Raw genomic sequence first — 20,795 nt, 5'->3', positions numbered from 1 at the left:
CTGCTGGCCGATAAGGAGGTTTTCAGATACGATCTACAACCAGGCCGGTTAATTATATATTAATACCTTCGCGTGCAATCCTTGGCTGCGTATAGCCGGCATTAAGAAACCAGAGACCCCTCCGGGGGTGGCTGGTGCAGCTCTATGCATGGGAAGAGGAAGCCACTCTTCCAGAAGAACGACGAACAAAAAGCCAACTAGATAACAGACTGTCCAACCCAACTTGGATAGCTTCTTCTGTTGGCTATTGTTTAGAGAAGGTGACATTTTTTCAGTTATAATAAAGAGAAAATTAAATTGATAGGTGTCTTTATGTCTCTGATTGTGGGTACATGCACACTTTGTCTGCATTATGTGTAGAAATGAATTCTTTCCGAATTTTGGGTACAATAAATGTTTAAGAAAAAGAAAATGAAAATGGATCACTAAGTAAAATAATTTACATTATTGCTGATGACCTTTTGCCATTTTTCTTGCAGCTTGTGAGTACCATCGCGATAGAAACTTGGTGGCTTTGAATTAATTATGTGAATCCAGTCGGAAAGAATTTATTTTTGCACCTAAAAAAGTATTCGACTTTATACGGGACCAAAAGGTGCAAAAATTCACTTAGAGAAAAGTGGAACTGAGTTGAGTCGGGTCTGCCTCGAATTTTAATTCAAAATCGTGACTATTTCTACAGAGTTTCTATACAGAATTACACGAAATTAAAATTAGGATTTTGAATTTCATTTCGATGTTTCAACACTGAAGTTAACTAACAACAGAAACTTCATATAACACCAACTTTCCAATTACAAGCTACCACTACTTCCTCAAAAAATCCAACCAGAAACCACTCGAAACCCTGTAATAACCATTCTAAAAAACACCTTTCGATCTCGTAATACCAGCGAGAACGTGAGAGACTCAATCAATTTGCGGCTCCCCATTGTTCGAACGAGAGCGATCACGAGACATGTGCAACACTCCGGCAAGCACGAAAGCCAACAAGAAAATCCTTCGTCTCTCTAACGATATTGTAACACACAACAACGATCCATTTAACCTTTGATCGATCCGCGATTACGCGCGATCGTCCGACCGTTTTATTAATCCTGCTGGAAATTACATTTTTAGATGAACGATTACACACACCCAACCTTTTCGTGGGACCATTTCGAATCATGGTTGTTGTTGTTGTTGTTGTTGTTTCAAGTCCGTTGAAAATTACAGGAACACGTGAAAGATGGATCAACGATATCTGGAACCCCCCCGGGGGGTTGCTTAACTGGTATATATATGAAGTGCTAATTTAAAAATCATAATTAGCATGTTCGATGCGTTTTCCAAGATCACACGGATAGATTGCACCGCTCGTGAGATCGTTTTAATTACAGGGCTGCGTAATCTAATGGAAATAGAATTATCGCGTTGCTCCTCTCCCTGTTTTTCTTCTTTCCTCTCTCTCTCTTTCTATCTCTCACCCCGATGAATGTTCACGCTGATGCACGCTCTGCCGCGGATAATTGTTATACTTCTTATACGGTGAAAAATTGTTTACCAGCCGAGGAGCGTACAGTGACGTGAAAGAGGAGCTTCTTTATTACCGAATCCCCACGCGTGTGCACTTATATACTCAACTCCGGGGCTATAGCCTGTGCCGATGTTTAAAAAAAAAAAAAAAAGAAGCGGCATCAAGGATCGGAATTAGCTACACGATGTGATTAAAATTTCATCGTTGTAGAAACGGTCGAACTGTTTCATGCTTGTTACACGACCCTACCTACCCTCTTCTCTATCCCATCTATTTATATATTACAATTTTTCTAATTACGCCTTCGTGTTATTAAAATCGTCACTTTACACGTATATATTTCATTTTCCAAACAAACTTACACGCGGCGAAACTACTCCAGTTCGTTACTTTTTTAATAACATATTTCTAGACCTCCTTGGGTTTTTCGATAAAGGTAAGGAAAAATAAAGTAAAAGGGCGGAATAATTCGACTGTCTCGGAGAGGCTACCACCATCACGGACGATGAGTGAAATTAAGCGTATCGATCTAACAAGGTAGGAAGCGAGATCGATATCTTTAATTGAAAACACAGGGCTCCCCCAAAAGAAACCAGACTGTGTATAATTTTTCGAGCTTTCTCTCGGATCGAGGAGTACATCTACTCGAAGCCAAGAAAAAGAAGGGAAAAGACGAAATATTCTCGATCGAAAACAAAAGGAACGACGGCTGCCAGCACCAGATTCGACTTCCTCAATTTGAACGGGATATCGATCCACGATGGCGTGCGCACACGGTCGCCGTGTATCGATTACCGGCAACCGTAATCAGCCGACAATTATTACGCAACAATTCGAAATTTCCATACTCTTAGAAATTGGCGATGCGTCGCAGGAGCCGTAGCCGGAGCGTTTCAATTAAACCGACGATTTATTCCACGCTCGGATGGCACACGTACGCTTATCGGTACGTAATTATGTATCGGATGCCTCGAACGGCGTCGGTGGGCCATAATTTACAAAAATTGAGGAACAAGCGAGGAGATCGATGATGCGCGGTCGTATGAAAAAAAAAAAAACGAAGCAAGAGGGAGAAACAAGAATGAGGAAAGAGAGAGAGAGAGAGAGGAGGGGAAAAAATGAAGAAAAGTGGAAGTCGAACGTTGAACGTCGATCGCAATAAATCAATAAAGAACGCGCGTTTCGGCTCGTTGAAATTTCGCCAGGGGACGCGGTGTCGGCTAATTAAAATATTTCTCGTCGATTCGCGTCGCTTTGCCGGCAAACTGTAACGGTTAACGCCAATTAAATTGCCCTGTCGAGCACTGTAGATCGAACTCTGATAACGGCGAGCACCGGCTCGTGGACGAGTGATCTTTGGTTATTCCGTACGGAAGCTTCCGGTCTGCGGTGAACGTGCTAGAGGCTATCTCGCTCGTGGATAATAATTTATGGTTATTAGAATCGAGGGTGACAGCGTGCTGCTTTATGGTGGCGAACGGTAGAAACATTGAGGCTGGACAGTCGAACGGGAGAGAGGAAATGATGTATCGTCGAGATTTTTTTAACTTTGCCGAAAAGTGAGAAGTGTACGCGCGTGAAATTGCATTGTGGGATAAAGAAAGGAATTTTTCGAACTGTGTGAGAATTGAAACGTTCCTAATTCTTCTAGATTTTCGACGAAAGAATTTTTTAAATCGTGTAAAAATTGAGACTTTTGTGATATCGTTAAATTTTCGTTCAAGCTTCTCGAGATTCCTTAATCCGTTCTTTCCCAAACTACTCAACATATCAATACGCAAGATATTAATAATTAAAAAAATTTTGATATTGGGGAAACTATAATGTAATTACACGAAGCTTTCGACATAACTAAACTGTGGGCATAAACTGCAGAATGTAAATAAAACATTTCCCTCTAAATGAAATAAATTTAGCTAACATTTCTTTCGAATATCTCAGAAAAAGACAAAGAAAACACTGCTGCTATAAAAATGAAAATGAAGTCGTGTAAATACACACAGTGGTAACGAAGAAATTAACATCAGCGAAATGAAAGCATCTACATTTGAAATAAAATCATTAAAAATAGCAAAAAATGTTCAAAATTACTTATTCAACATTAAAAAGCAAATTCTTGAAAAATTTCCAGCTAACAGAATCACAAGAGTAACTTCCGAAAGATTTCGATTCTCCGTTTCGTATCGGTATCTTCCGACGACTAAATGAAAATGAAACGAAACAGCGGGAGAGCAAATACAGTCCTACCATTCGAAACGGCAAATTAAATAACGCAACGTTCGGGTAATGTAACGATTATAATTACACAGATTTCAGTCTGATTAGCCGGCTACTTCGACTCTATCTCGACGAATCTCGCTCGTCGTCGTTCTTGCCCTGCTAAATATTAAATGAACCTGGAGAGCCATTCTTCTTCTCTCTCTCTCTCTCTCTCTCTCTCCCTGAAACACATCGTGTCCTGCTCTTGTTCTATGCTCGAGATCTATCGTGGAAATTCGAATAATCTCTCGGTGGTCGAGGAAGTGTCGAGAAATTATATCCCCGCTGTGCGTAATGCTTAATAACCGACGGATAGAGTAACGTCGTATTTCGCATAATGATAGTAGATAGACGTGTAAACAAATTAAGGAGGCACCGCCGTTCGTTCACTGGATCACGATAAGTGCGCACGATGCGCATGTTAACTTTATCACGATCGAGATCGAGATCTTTCGCTAATATTGAAATCGTAACCCACAGGGGGGCGCGTCTCTCCGACTCTTTTTCACCGCCCTTATCCTCCCTCGTTTTCACTTCACGAACGAAACCAGCGAATTCAAACGTGACTTCGTTTCCAACCGTTCTCTCTCGCGACGATTCCGCGCAATTTACGCGCTTGTTCTATCGGATCGTCAGTTTCGCGGGGTAATTAGAGGCACGTGATGTCAATGGAAAGTAGAAAACAGCAGTGTTTTAACTAGGGACATGTATACAGGAACCGAGAGAGCACTATTTTTCGTTTCCTTTAATTGGTGATTTTTTAGATTGAACATTGGTGTGCTTTTTAGCGGAATAATAATTCAGATCGGATAGATGTTTGGATAATTTTTTGGCAGAATGTACGCTACCGGTCAAAAGTTTAAGAACAGTGTATAAATAATTATAGGGAAAAAATGAAACTCTGAAATTTCATCGACTCGAACGGAATTAATTGAATTGCTAAACTTATGGGCGGTAGTGTACCCGAGGTTGTTTGATTTGTAAAATTCGTAGCATGCGTTGCGTGAAATTTTCGCGAATAACATTGGCGAAAACAGCGAGGGTGAAAGGAACATCGATAAATCAAAGTATCCCGATGTGTGGATCTTAATTAACAAATAGTTTCGGGTGTGCAGTCGACGAAGAAGCGTTGGATATACGAATAACTTCGGACGATATATTCACCGAAAGACAGATAGGAATAATAAAGATGTCGTAACATAACGCGAAATTAATTCAAGCGTATTTTAATTAGCCAGCTAATTCCTGTTTAATGCGATAATAGCCAAGTTACAAACGATTCCCCCAAGGATATTACTGATTTATACGAAATTAATTCGAGAATGTTTTAATTAGCAAAACAGTTTTTACGACGTGTTCACGGAACTCTGCTAATGCTCACCCAAGGAACTTCCAAAAAATAAGAGCAAAAAGGCGAAAGCACAGTGGAAACGTGTACTTATACGTGGCTAATTTGCATGCAAATTTCATTTACATAATGATGATTTCTTTGTTGCTCGGCAGAAGAAATCTCTCGAAATTACGAAATTCATATGAACGAGCTAAATCCTAACCTTCAGATCATAAATCAATAAGAAACAGAAGAAGAAAAAGTAATTTCGTAAGCTTCTCTATTACGATTTTATAATTCAGGTCCGACTTATTCATAAGTAACGCGAAAAAAAATCTGTTGTCGACAACTTTACTACGTGCCAAAGCACTTTATCACCCCTCTATTGAGCACATAATTAATAATTCGATAGGCAAGCTTATCAAACCGATCCCCACTTACGCTCGTTTGCGAGCGATCGCGAGAACCTCCGAGGAAAAATGTGAATTCGCGTGCCAAGGCTATTGTTAGCCGCTACCACCCTCTCGCCACCCTAATTACTAACCATGGGTTGTTACCCCATGGCGTGTCATTTGCCCGGCAATATCGTATCGCGCCGTCTTCGCATGAGATCTCAGTCGGTTCGTCGCAGTCGATTGTTTTAAAGTGTCGATCACGGTTGAATATCTTTATCGTTCACTGTGCACAAGACTTATGGCGATCGTTCAATCGTACAATTTTCTATACCCCTCGAGATTATTCTTTCTACCACTGTGTTATTGCGATATTACAGAGACTTTGAAAACGAGGAGAGAAAATTTTAATCGTTGGGATTTTTAAATGTAGAACGATAATTTGTTTGAAAATTAAACGTATGTGAGAACAGCTTTCAAAGTATTTTATAGTAATGTGGATTGTTATGCATTTTTTTTTGTTTTTTTTTTTAACATCGGCGAGGTGTTACTCTGATTTTCATAGAAATTATTTTTGAAACTCTATGGTGAATTGAAAATATTAAAATTAATTTCTGTTTTGGGGGAATAATACTCAGAAATTTTTAGGAATTTTCGAATTCCTTTGCTCTGAAGTTAAGAATAAAATTATTCGATAAGCTAAACAACCAATTATAAGACTTCAATATTTTTTTTTCTAATACTATACTCAAAGTGAATTACGTTCTCAGTGCAAGGAACACCGATTCAAAATTAAAGACTATCTTTCTCAGAAACTCTAAAAATAGAAATGTACAATTATCGAAACGATCAATTACCAGGTCTTTAATTAAAATTAATTTATTCGAGAACAAAGTCGTCTATGAATTATTTCACTGCGAAATCGCCACTTGGTTTCTGCATAAAAACCTCGATTCCTCGCTTTTCACCGCGTCGTTAACGCGTTAGCCTATGCTAACGATGAATTACGCGAATCCTCGCTAGCTAAGTGGTAAGTGGAACGACGAATATGTAGGCGAAGGACCTCAGAGAGCATAACTCTCGCCAGATTATATTTCATCAGGCCGACGGAGCTCGTAATGACCGATGAAATACGCAGTATGTACTTATCTAGGAGAAAAAGACTGGACACATCGTAGGTTTCGATTAATTCAACCAGCCCAATAAATCCGTGTTTTTACTACCAGTCTGAATTAACATTTTCACCGGTTCGATACAATCTATTAGACAATCGACGACAAACGACCAGCCTAACGGCGAATTAATGCTAAGACCGCGGCAAACGATTCACGTATCTCGGAAGCGGTGTCTTATTAAGATACCGAGACCGATGATTCAGCCTATTTCCCAAGCTAATTGCGTTAATATCGATAGCTAAATCATCCATCCAAGCTTTATAGGCTTTGCTGATTTTTTTAAAGTAATCATACGTTCAGATTGGAGACTCGTTTGAAGAAGCGATTATCTGACGTGAGAGTGATTTATTTCATTTTGTTAGAAAAGGGGACGTGAATCTGTAATTTAGCGTAATTTAGCGCAAAGGTATGGAAAATAGATCAATTTTGTAATATCGTCGATGAAGAAATTGAAACTCACCGAGTAAATTTTCATTCTCAATTCTTCAAGCCCAAGAAAGTTTCCTTCCTTCTTAAAAATATAGATAAACCAGTGTAACATCCAAGTCACATGACGATAATAGAGAGTTGAAATTGTTCAAGATCAAGAAAATTACGAAGAAAATCAATTTTTCCTCCTTCCTAATGAATAAATCCTCCTCGTCAAAGAGATTCCCAAACAATGGCCCTGTTGTTTCAACAATCTCGCCCCTCGACTCTCTTACACGCCACGTTCCGCCTCAATCTAATCGTCGCTGAGTATTTTAATTTAATTACCACGAAAACAGTGTTTCTCTGCGGGCGGAGGCGCTTCTCAGATAACGCTGAATCGATACGTCTGAGAAAATCGGAATTTAATAATTAATCGCACACGTACCGAGGGTAGCGTCTCGCCTACTTGCCTCGCGCGCGCGAGTCTTAGACGAGTCTTGATAAATGATTGGTGATTCACATCCGCTCGCCGATACCGTGATAAACTGCGCCATTATTAGATCTCGCACGCCACCGGTACAATTACGCGAAAATTACGCAGCTGAACAGCTCGAAAGAAGAAGAAAAAGAAGAAAGAATTCTCTCGCATCGTCGATCACAATAATCTTCGAATTAAAAGAATTTTCAACGATACAATTCTCACCGAGATGGAGATTTCAAGTTTCGAGACGGACGATTTTTGGCGGCTACGCGCGAGTGATTTCAATGACGGATGAAGAAGGTGCAGCGCGAATCGAGAAACGAGGTTAAAAGAATCATCCATTTTGCAATTGGTCGAGTATAATTATTAGCTGTTGATGATCCGTCAGTTTGATCTTCGGTTCGTGATATCCTTTATTTGGTATTTAACTTTGCATGATATACTTCACCATGGTGGATGCAGTCAACCAGACTTTTCAGCACGCTTGTATCATTATGTTGCAACACCTCTCTCTCTCTCTCTCTCACTCTTCTACTTGTTCAAGTTTTATTATGAAATAATGTTACTATTAGCTAAGTTCACCGAGCGATGTAGATAGCAGACGAGTGTTCTCTTTGCAAATCTATCATCCTAATCGTATAACACGAAACGAGCCCGGGTAGAATTTCGATCGAAGCGTAGTTTACGAACGCGGCGAAACCCGTAAAATCTATACAGTGATCCCTCGCGAAATTCTCAGGTGAAGGATGGAAAATTCGCCGGTGCGGTTGTAAAATTTAGAAATTCAATTTCTTGCAAACGTGAAATGTCGTGGCGGTATAATTCACCGTCGAGACGTGGTTGAGTAAGCTCTCCCGAGGAGATCCGTCATAAATTTCGTGCTATTAAGTTGCATGCGAGCGCCGCGCAATCATTCCGCTCTGTACTACGATTTTGCCACTGTACTGCAATTTAAACGTCATACCACAATTACGATCGAGAAAACGTTTCAGCCTTTAAAGGCTTCTTTCCAGCGAGCCGTGGACTTTCTCGTAATACATCAAGAGCTCTCGCGGTCTCACGTGAGCGAAACAATTCCAGAAGCGAAGCGGTCGTCGTCGTCGTGTGTGTAGACGCGTAAACTTCTTTCTTTCCCCGCTTTTGATAACTTTATCAATGCGCCGTGGCAAGTGTAGCGAATACTTTGCAGGAACGATCGTTAAGACCGTGGCAAAACGAACCGAGTGTTTTACATTTAATTTAGATCTATGGAAATTACAACGCTGTCAGAGATTCAAAGGGCGGGCAATTAGGAACTTCTCCGAGCCACGGAGATAACGAATTCTCGGCTTAATTTCTGCCTGAAGGGCAGAGGGCCGGAGGATCCGCAAGAATTCGAAAATTACTGTAAAATTGTAACGTAGGAAAATTCAAGGAATCTTCGTAAATACTTCGCTGGAGTTGGTAAATTAAATTATTAAAATTTTAAGCGCAATTGTTACATACGCAAGGATAAAGAAATTGTCTTCTTAGGGCCAAGTAAGAAAATTATAGATTTTAACGGATCACTTGAAATTGAAGGAATTTTCAAGCTACTCTGAAGTTTGTTATTCTCCTCGAAATCACGGTGAGAATATTCAATATTCATTTTTAAAACGACAAGATTCGCGCGAATCCTCCGATAAAACGGCCGATACATGAAAAATCGGAGCTCGTCTGTAACAGCCAGGGAATAAATCAAAACGAGCACAACCATCATAGCCGCCTCGTGCAGCGAAAAGCAACCGTCAATTTCCCCGAGGAAATTGATCTCTTCCCGTTTGCCGCGATAATCGAGCTCAATCACACGTTTCGCCCAAGTCCAGAATCATTCGGCCGATTCTTTCCTCCTTTTTTTTTCCTTCTTTCTTCCTTCTTCTTCACAACGGTATCATTAAAAACAATATACGCGGCCGCGGACCAAATCGTTCTAATGGTCAGCAGAGATGGGTCAAATATCTATAGCAAGACACGATCGCGGGCAAATCCTTACGTCTTTCCGTGATTCCTTCCGTGAACCGGTTCGACGTGCAGCCGACAATTTGCTTTTTTGCCTATATCTCTCCGGGCGAGCGTTGCACGTTTACGTGGAAAAGCGACGAGATCTCGCGGCGGCGGCGGCCATCATAGAATCTGGGACAAAAGTTCCTCCGGAACGTTCGAAACGTCGCATCGGTACGATATTAATCCACGGCGAGGGTCGCGAATGCCACGTGGGATGAGGTGGAGTTACGGAGAAGCCAAGTCAGAAAGTAATAAAAGGGAGATCCTTATCGTCACAGACAATTAGCAAGGCATATATACAAGCGGTGTATTTATAGTCTGCTCGCCGTATCTTTCCCACTGGGCTCCTTCTACTGCGATCCACCGCCCTACTGATTCTACCTATTTAATCGACGTTTTTTCCTCCTGGCAGAAAATCGTTGTTTCAGTTGGCCAACGAAGAGCTTTTTTTTATTTCCAGTTAGGAATTTGTGAATTTTCTAAATTGCTTTGCAAAGGTAACGAAGGGATCTGTTTTGAGTGGATTGTTAAACAAGAAGTTAAACGTAAAAATAAAAAGAAAAATTTGTAGAAATATGCAATATAATTTATTAAGTTTCAGACGATACGACTAAGAAGTAATTTTTGAAGTCGAGAATTTGACATTATTGTAAAAATTTTAGTTAAACGAATTAGTCGGACGAGTATAAAAGTTTGTTTGAAATTGCAATTATAGAGAAAAAGTTTTGCACCGAAAAGTGTAGGAGATTAGTTTGTTCCCAAAGGTGTGATGATTTTTTCGGATATTTTTTGAGAAATTAAAGTGAGAACGAAGGTGGATCGATTTACCATTTTATTGGCAATTATTAATCGAACGAGGTTCCGTGATAAAGGCTTGCGTAACACTCTGATATCGTTAATCGAACAGTTGAAAGCGAGAACCGATGAATCTGGTGATTCCAGTTTCTGAATAACATCCGGAATCATAAGTTTTTATCTTATCTCCGGCAAAGATACAGACCTTTCATATCCTGAGCGTAATGTCCACTTCGCTAATTTAATATTCGTGTTTTCCATACGAAATCCCCTCTAAACATCAGCTACAGATGTTCGTTTAATATAGAGGCTGACACTAAGTACAATATATTTTATCTCTCACGATAACCGGCTAACAAAACACGCAAATTAAGGCATATTAATAATTCAGAACAGATCGATAAGGAGGAATAAACAACGAGTTTTGCAATTGTACGGAAAAGATAAAATTCGGTTCGATTAAAGATAAAAAAACAAATGGACAAACGTTGGCTGTAATTTAAGCTGTTAGAAAACCAATTCGAAAGTTCCTTAATTGCTTCGAGGATTAAACGAGAAGGATAATCTATCGTTGATTTGAAATAATTGAAAATTTTCAAGAATGTATTTAATCGTTGAAAAATAATTCTCAAAATAATGCCGGAGAAATGAAATTGGAAAGGTCGAAATTGAGGGGCGATTAGAATTCTATCGAAGCGAGAAGGAGATTGAAACTCAGTCACGGATTAACATTTCCCAAAGCAATTAAAACTCGGTCACGAATCCGATTGAAAAGAAGTTGAATCTTTACTTTCTAAGTTCCAGGTAACGGAACTCCAATTCACCTCGATCTTATTATTATTTTAATTTCCGACGTTTTATCGGAAGTATCTAGAGGTCTATCAAGATCTGAAACGAAAGAAAGACGATTCTACTTTTCGCAAATTTCGTATTTTAATAGTTTCAGATAACAGAGATCTCAACGATAGAATTTTCTCGGATTTTCACACGCAACAAAAATTTCACAAACTGCTCAACATCACGTATAAATTATAGTTCACTATTAATTGAGGCAATCAGCTCGATAGTGGCATAAGCAACCTTCCACAAAAATACTAAAAAGAAATATCTATACCTAAAATAATAAGCTTTAAAAAATATTTTAAAATATCAGTAGTTTTATTAGCCGTAATGTCAAAGTTAGGCCTTTATTGCCTAACTATTATAGAACTTTCAATCCTTTCACTCACATTTCAAGTTCGTAGAATGCACTGCAACCTCAGCTCAAAATATACCCAAAAATTCAAATTAGCCAGAATTATCAATTTCTCACATTAACAATTCAATCACACGTGGACACTTTCCGTTCGCAATCGCACTTTCGAATCGATCCCGAAACGCCGGCAGAAAATAGATCCCGGTGATCAAGGATGACGAAAAATCGCGGTCGCGTGCATCGGCCGGAGGATCGAGGGCCTGGAAACGCGGGCCGACGAACGAACGAGGGAATCTGAGCGAGCGAAGGCCGAGGACGATTCAATTTGTCGGTCGCGGCGCGAGCGTTTCTGGGGGCCCGTGGCGAGATTCACGGCGTGGCACGCAAACCACGCTCGAAAATTAGCTCGTGACCAGAGCCACGCCGTTAGCATTAGTAGTAGTAACACCGTGGCTGGTGTTGCCGATACGCGAGGGAATACGAGAAGTGGAGAGAAGAGATCTATACCGGCAGGCAGGCAGAGCCAAGCCAAGCCAGCCAAGGCAAAGCAAGGCAAGCAAGCAAGCAACAGCAAGAGAGAGAAGAAGAAGAGAGAGAGAGAGATGGAAAGAGAGTCGAGGGCGAGAGGGAACGTAGGAGGTGGAAGAAGGGGGCGAAAGAAAGAAAGAAGTTTTGAAAAGGGACTAACGACCGGCAGTTAACGACGGCTCTGAAATTGCTGGTTGCCCGCTGCATCTTCCACGGCCGACCTGGCCGAGAATTATTAAACTGTAGTTTAGTTTAAATTAAGTTATTACCCGGAGCCGTCCCGTTTTGTTTGTCCCTTTTCTACACGACTATGACCCCTCGACACCCTGTCTCACCCTCTCGCAAAGGGAGGGAACATGTCGATTTCTACGTTAGTAGCTTCTTCACTCGCGTTTGTTGCCCGTGTATTAGGGGGAATGCAGAAATTTCAGTCCTTTTTTCGTAGCGCTCTGGTATAATTATTTTAAATTCAAATTATTTCCCACCTTTTTGTGTATTTCTAGGGTAAGAGGAAAAGAAAGACTCTCGCGTACCCCTAATACATAGAAACTGAGAATAATCGACCGAAGGCCATTATCATAATTCTGTTTCAATTTTAGTCCTTTTTTCGGTGTTCTGGTGTTATTATTTTTTAGTCAAATTGTTTCCCGCCCTTTTTGGGTTTCCTGTAAGGTAAAAGAAATATGAAATCTTTTTGCATAATTACAATATATAGGTGTCGTCTCCTTTGTTTTTTATTATCGTACCTTTGATTTGTATTTTATTAAGGGTGTTACTGTTGGAATTTAGATAGACGAGTTATTTGTAGATGTTGAGAAATTGGTATTGATACATCCGAGAGTGGACGTATAAATTTTTCGAAAGATATCGATGATGTAGGATAATTAATTTTATTTCTTTTTTCGACGCTGGTAATGGTGTATGTCGAGGAGTGGGGTGTTTTTCTTCTTTGAAATTAAGTGCTCGGGTAATTGCCGTAGATCGGTTATGGAATCTAATATCTGTGGAAAGAAATAGGCTTCTTGTATCGTGGCAGCATCCAAATGACTTCGGCTTCTTTTAGAAGCGGCCGCGTTATCACGGGCATCCTGTCATTATTTTACGATTAGACCGAACGAACAAGCATTAGGCGGGTTGACAGAAAAACTACTGATTTGTCGAGCTAGATGAAAGCAATGGGCAAGATGGATCGATGGAAACGTGGAAGAAGAAACTTGGAATGAACGATCCTCGCTTGAGATCACTTACGGAAGCCCGAATAAATCACATTATCAACATGTCCCTGCATTATGTCTCAATCTGCGATGCAGAAATCCATCATCGTGAACGTGGAATGCTTGAAACAGGCATTACACTGTAATTGCGTATCTCTGAATTCCTTTCAAATTAATACCATTATCTCCTTGTCTGGCGAATTCTCAAAATCATGAAAAACTTGAAATATCATCGAATGAAATTTTAGAAATTTTCGTAACACTCAATCGGAGCAAATTCTCAAAACTATAAAGTACTCCCAGATCTAATTCGGAATTTATTCAAATTTAACGTGCAATAAACTTTGAAAATTCTCAAGAACTTAGTAACAATTATTGCCCCAAATTTCAATCTTCAATCATTCCAAGATCTCCATCGAAATTTCCCTAACGAAGACGAAGAAAACACCGCTGAAACTAAGAGAAAGCCTAAAGTTTCGCAAATTGCAAGACACGCAGAGAGCAAAGAGTCGACACCATCGATCATCGATCTGCGCTACGGTTCCTCGGACGCAAAACGAACACGACGATCTCGATCGTTGCTGCTTTCATCGTCGATGGAGGAGTTTATCTGGCCAGAAGGGCAGGCATCGGCTCGGATGTCGCGAACCGGTCATTATTCACGCGTTTCCACGTAATCTGTACCGAGTGGATCGTGCAATTTCCACGAACGTGCTCTCTCGCGCGCGATCAGACCGATCAAGACGGATCGCCGCGATTTAGAAGGCGGTTCGGTACAGAGAGAACGAGAGAGAGAGAGAGAGAGAATAAAGCAAACGTCGGATAGGCGTGTACCGACGGCAAAAGGCCAACGATTTCTCGGGTTGCAACTCTTTTAACGATCGAGCTTGAAAAAGTTTTAACGATCGCGTAAAGCTTACGCACGCGACTACGTGCGAGCATCCTATCGGGACAATTATGTAAACGAGACTTTCCTCCGAGGCTCTCTAAAAGTCCTCCGTCGCGTTGGAGAAATTCCCGTTGCTCCACATTGCGAAGACGTTCGTTGAAAATCGGAGGCCTGCACGTCACCCTGCGTGCGATTAATCGCGACGTTCGACGTCGCTTACGCGAGTTTGACGATGATTGAATCGAGTGAAATGAGGAATCTTCGATCGATAGCACGGGTCTGAGGAATTTTGCTATTTCTCCGCTGTCTGGGAAAGAAGAGTTGTTTTCTGTACTCTTTTGTGTGGTTGAAAGTATTCGAGTACGTGTTTTTCACCATCTTTGAAAATTCTCAGCTGACGAACCTGATTTGCGAGAGACTTTCAAATGGCTCAAATTAAAGCATGAACATTGTAGTGTAATTCTGACGTACAGACATCTATCTTTAAGACGATACCACATCTGTATAGTCTCTCAGACTACTTGTCAAATTTTGTTTATTAAATCACCACCTTTTGAGGCACTTTGTCACCCCGATTGATAATTTAAAGAAACGACAGATTGAAGTTCTCTGGAATAAGTTTCAAATAATTAAATCTCGAAAATGGAATGTTAAATGAGAAATATGATAATCTCGATGACTTACATTTTCTTAGGAATCGTGAGATCTGTGTTTCAAATTAACCTCGTCAAATTTTGTTCGGTCGCTACTTTCCATATACTCGATTAATTCTGTATCAACTAAAGTAGGTTGAAATATCGCGCGTAATTTATATATTAGACAGTTTTTCATCTTGCCTAATTAAACTTTACCGCGAACATCGTTTATCTTTGTCACGCGCAGACAACAATTCGTCCCAGGAATGTGTTTCGGTATTACAAAGCAAAGGGTTAAAGCACGCCCTATTTTGCATGCTGAAATCAGAAACGATACAGTTTGCAAAAACTTCTAACTCATAATACGACGAGATATTATAATCTCGAGCGATGAAATTTAAGCATCCCTTAACGAAGAACCCTCAAAAGCCTGCCAATTTCCACGTCTAAACAGAGAAGCCTCGAATGCGTTTCTACAAAACTCAAAGCGGACGAACAGTAACGAATTAAACTGAAGTTTCTCGCAATGAACAACTAACTTTAACGTTCATAAACGACAAAAGTTTCCGGGGTTTCGGGCTAGCCAGGAGCAATTCAACCGTTCATTAGCACACCCGAGCTGTCATAGTTCTCGCATGGAAATGATCCCCCGTGTAGAAAATGGAGGCGCAAACACCGCACCGACGGATTATTCTCCTTGGCTCGTATCTTTTCGTTTACCACCACGTTTCGAACCACACATTCTCGCCGGTTTATCTGGATTTTATTCCCAAGCGGAATATTAATTAGCCGCTGTCACTGATCAGCGAATCGACGCTCCTCCGAGCGTTAATTTCCTATAATGTATTTGCTGTAATTAGCCGTCGCTCGGGGCGTCGCTAATAAAGAGGGAATTATTGGATTCCATTGGTCGATTCGAATAAACGCTTCCTCGATCGCTTCATTGAACCGCGGACCGAGTGTGTCCCGACTTCGGTACAATCGTGGCCTCTGTTTGGAAACAACGTATTCATAGAGAAAGTTTGAGAGAGAGAGAGAGAGAAAAGAGAGCGAAGAAAGATAACACAACACTCTGTTTATCTCTGGTGTTTCGTTCGATTTCGTCGATTCCAACGACGTTAGGAAAAAATGACACGGAGATATATGTATGTATATCGATATTTGCAGAGGCAAATGATGCGGTGAGAAATCGCCGACTAGAGCGGTCAAGCATAATTAACGAACGAGTTTAACGATCTCGGTTTAATTAAAATTACACCGGATACACGTTACGCATGGCGGCCTGACGCGAGAATAAGCAAACAGAGAGAAGCTGGAAACAATTTGCGCAATTTTCCGCACGTTCTATTTCGTCGCTTGTTGACTAACCACGATTAAATAATACGCTCTAAATAGATTAGAGCTGAAAGGGTCGAGCAGTGGAAACTGTTCGCTCGTGCTGCTGATTTCTGAAGATTTAACGTGTATCAGATACGGAAAGATAAATATTTCTTCGTGTCGAGCTGAAAGTTCGTTCGTCAATTTTGTCGAGCTAACGCGTGGAATAAAGTATCCGAACAAGTAAGGATAGAGAGGACATCGAGGAAATAAAATATAAAATTTAGACGAAAGTAAAAATGACAAGGTTGGAAAATACTATTATGAAACGTGGCAACCATAAATTTCATATTTCCAAAGGGGGGAGGCAGAATCTTTAGATAAAAGATCCATAAATTTAACGACGATAGAATGGTAAAATTGCTAAAAATAACACGAAAATAATCTAATTTCGCTCGCACGACGATGTTTCTAGCGAGATAAAGAACGCCGACTATAATTGTCTGCTTGGAAAGTATCCTCGAACGGTGGATAAAATAAATCCGAATGAAGATTATTTTTCGAAAGAAATTGAAGAAAAAAAGGGAAGGAGAAATGTTTACACGTACGAAACACTGGCCTTCACTTACAATTCCACGAAAACCTCGATCAATTTCCTCAAACTATGCTTATTACTAAAATAACTCAATAACTCCAAGATCGGTGGACTATAATCAGTTCACAATAATTACTCGCCGTGAACAGTCCTTCCCGATTAATTGCACGTAGGAGATCGAATACCAAATTTCACATAATTTACCGACAAAATCAAATAAAAGAGGAACAATAAAACTACCCGAACGATTATCGACCAACCAACTTCGATTACTCCCCCGTCTAATTAAATGTCGATGGGAACTGGCGTTCTTGATTCTACCGAATACTTGTCAGTTGATCTCTCCCTCATTATCCATCGTTAAAAATTATCTTCGAATTAAATACTGAAATTTCTAGGGGAAAAAAGAACTACATTTGAGAAAATATTTAATTCTCCATTTTTCAGAGCACTTAGGTAATATTCATGAAAATCAAATTGGTTAAAAATTATCCTCAGATTTCTGAAGTATTTAATTCTCCATTTCTCGGGATATTAAAAATTCATCGGAATCTTCGATATCATTTTTCAGATTGTCTAATGTTGAATAAATATACTTGTGGTCATTCGGAAGAGATCGATCAGACTCTAATTTTGTCGGCGATTATTGCAAGATTGATCGCAAGGAGGAATAAACGATCGGGAAAGTTTTCAGATTGTCTAATGTTGAATAAATATACTTGTGGTCATTCGGAAGAGATCGATCAGACTCAATTTTGTCGGCGATTATTGCAAGATTGATCGCAAGGAGGAATAAACGATCGGGAAACGAGGGATCGAGACAGTCAAAGACACGAAATTCACGTGGAAAGAAGGCAAGACAACTCGCGAAGCAGATCTCTCACGGCTGTCAGACGTGACACGTTTATCTTAAACAGCGTTACGTTCAACACTCGCGGAACTCATTAGTTAGGTTGCGCACACGCAGTTCGCGTTACGTGCGCTTGCCTACACCGGTTGGCCCATTAGCGAAATTAGAAAGAGAAGTATTTTAACCGCGCCGCGTGCTATGAAAACGCTCCAAGGAATACAGAGTTTCACTTAGACTAACCAGTCCTTTTATTGGACCGTCGATGCTGCAAATATCTCAGCTTGTTCGCTCCGCTGCGAAATATTCCTGAGAAATTGCTCCTTCAGACTTGGAATTTCAAATTTGTATCAAAAATATTCGTGCCAATAATAACAGTGCTTTTTGTGACTGAAATAAAAAGAATTTCAGACACAATTACGAGAAATATTCGCAAAAACAGCGACAGAGCTTTTCACCAGTGAAATATTATTATTCCCGACAAAAGAAGATTCCTCAGCGTCCTCGCGAAGCAGCCTACGAGGAAAAATCATCGGCTGAAACGGCGAACATCCCGTGAATCCCGCACTCGTAAATCTTCGCCGATTCCCAGCGTAATTTCCCCCCGAACGACGAGTCATCGGACGTCGATAAATAAAGCAGAAATCACGCGTACACAGCTGAAGGTGGTCAAGATCGCCACGGTAGCGCTTGAATTTCCACGAACTAGAGCCGGGGAAAAAGGTGGAGGGAAAAAGTCGGGCGAGAGTTAAGTGGCGCTCCCTTCGAGGCATAAACAAGCGTTAGGGACATGAATGGGATCACGTAAAAAACAGATTTCCACCCTCGATCTCGTACACGAAACGTGATTTCAGGCCGTCAGGCTACAAGGGAAGGGTGGAAAAAGGGCGTTGCGGATTGGGGCTAACCCTGTAAGCGATCCCAGGGGCTCGTCAGGAACGATCTTATGATTGACCGTGTTACGACACTCCCTGTAGACCATTTTCCGTACGTATCTTGGAAATACGTTGGAGAAACAAGAGGAGGCTGGCTGGCTGGCTGGACCGGAAAGAATGCTGTGTAACGATATAACGTAATTCTATAGAACGATTCGAACAGATAGTTCGATGTTAGGGTGGCTGTGTCGAGATTAGGTATAATCGAGCGATTCGGTTGTTAAAGGTATACCTTAAGATAGGTGAAATTACGATGTACCGGTCACAAGCTTGACTCTCTCCAACGATTCATGGCGAATGTGAACTGAAACTGGTTCTAAATATTACGTTCTTCTGTATTAATACCAGCTACGCTTGTACATTTGTCTGTTGTAAATATTTCAACGTGCGTAATTAGGTTTGTTAGTTAGAAATTACGGCTGGACATACTGTAAAAACGAAGCTCGGTATCGCCATGAGAAATACCCCACGAGTTTAAACTTCGGCGAGAAGAAAGTGTAAATAGGAAGGAGAGCTGTTGCAAGCGAATGAAATTATTCCGTGCTGATTATCCAGAAATATTGCAACGCTAGATTAAATATTTACAGCACGCTTCTGCGCCCTTGCCGCTAATGAGCCGCGCAGAATACGAAGGAAAGAAAGGAAGAAAAAAAAACAACGAAGAGCAGCAACGTGGATAAAAGATCGTCAGCCTAACTCGACAACCGTCGCGAGTTTATTTAGGGATAAAATCTAACAGTCCTCCCGTGAAAACAAACATCGCTCGTTGAATCATCAGAGATCGTATCGTTGATCCGGTTTTTAACCAGCGACTATAAACCCGTTCGATTTTTCCAGCAACAATGTTGAGAAGCAGTTTTCTAGTCTTATTAATGTTAATAAGATTAGAGGCACGGGTAACACGCGGTTTAATTCGCATTGTAAATCAAGTAGTAAAGTAGCAAGCAACCTGCAGGCCCACACTATATTACCTGCCACGAAATTGCAGCTTATCGTTGCGGTAAGTATGCAAACTATCGCGGCTACGAATGAATTCGAAATTGACTATCAATTTCGTAGAAAACTAGACGAGATATCCACTCACATTGTTCCATTTTTACCGTAGAAAAATACTGCCTCGAGAAACGCGATCGGCAAGCATTAAAATCCTCCCGCAACGGCGAAATTTTCCTAAACTATCTAAAGAAACTTACCGAGTGACACGTGTCAATTTCAAAGCTTCCATACAAAAACGACTCAAATTAGTCACACACACACAAAGAGAGAGAGAGAAAAAGAAAGAAGAAGATGATGATGAAGAAGAAGAAACAGCAACTAACCGAATCCAAACAAACACAGGCTACCTTTCGTGGCGATATTCAGCTGCGCTCATTATTCGAAAACGGCGCGTAGGCTTGCAAGGTGAAAAAAAAGCCACTTACCTTTCTTCTCGTCATCCTCGTCGGCGTGATCGGCGCCGTGATGAAGATGATGGGCGGTCGGATGGTGGCTAGTTATCGCCGGCACCAGGGGGTGGTTCCCTAGTGCCGGATGCGGATGATGAGGATGATGATGACTGAGGAACCTGAACCTGACAGCGGCCGCGGCTGCCTGATGCTGTGCCTGCATCGTCTGTTGTACCTGGCTCTGAACCTGCCCTAACACCGGATGATGCGGTGGCCATCCTGTCAGATGAAACGGAAACACGGGTGTCGCCCTCTGGAACAGTCTGGCTGGAGTCAAGAGGGAACCACCGGAACCAGCGGAGCCGCTATCAGGAGGCAGTGGGAAGGACAGACCACCTCCTGGTTCCAGGACCATGTTTGGTACCAACTTGACGAGCGATTGTCTCTCCGCCGGAGAGATTTCACTGATTTTGCATCTATATCCAACCTCTTCCGACTATCAACCGCGCACTATACTTCAGGCAAGTTCATCGAGACCCGAGCAACCGGTACAGACAGTTCTTACAAGGCTCGACCCTTCAACTTCGAGGAGGAGAGTACACGTGTGAGGTTTCAGCAACTAGGTTTCTTCCAGCTGTTTGTTTACATCTTAGGAAGGTCCAGACGTGGAACAAGTGGAATTCAGAGGATCGTCGTGATACGTGATACGAGATTGAGCATATTCGTCGAAGACAGACGATCGTTGAGAAGCAAAGTTGAAGAGAGTGTTTGTGTGTGGCTGCTTGAATGAACGTGCTGGTGGTTAGTCGACAGCCGTCGGAAGGCGTGATTCCAGGCTTTCGTCGAACGAAACCGACCTTCTTGCGTTCTAGCT

General features: G+C 41.1%; 1 protein-coding gene across 1 annotated transcript in view; it reads right to left on the bottom strand.

Moving 5' to 3' along the window:
- The window catches only part of LOC108576237 (pituitary homeobox 1-like), a 43,699-nt gene extending 23,363 nt beyond the window's left edge, over positions 1–20,336 (bottom strand). The window contains exon 1 of the mRNA XM_017939196.1: positions 19,958–20,336. Coding sequence (XP_017794685.1) covers positions 19,958–20,336 — 379 coding nt within the window. The remainder of the gene's footprint in view (positions 1–19,957) is intronic.
- Between the last annotated feature and the right edge of the window lie 459 nt (positions 20,337–20,795).

Source organism: Habropoda laboriosa, unplaced genomic scaffold (assembly GCF_001263275.1).
Source record: "Habropoda laboriosa isolate 0110345459 unplaced genomic scaffold, ASM126327v1 scaffold212, whole genome shotgun sequence".
NCBI classification, from domain to species: Eukaryota; Metazoa; Arthropoda; class Insecta; order Hymenoptera; family Apidae; genus Habropoda; species Habropoda laboriosa.
Note: the sequence above shows the minus strand (reverse complement) of the source record. Positions and strands in the feature narration are given on the sequence as shown.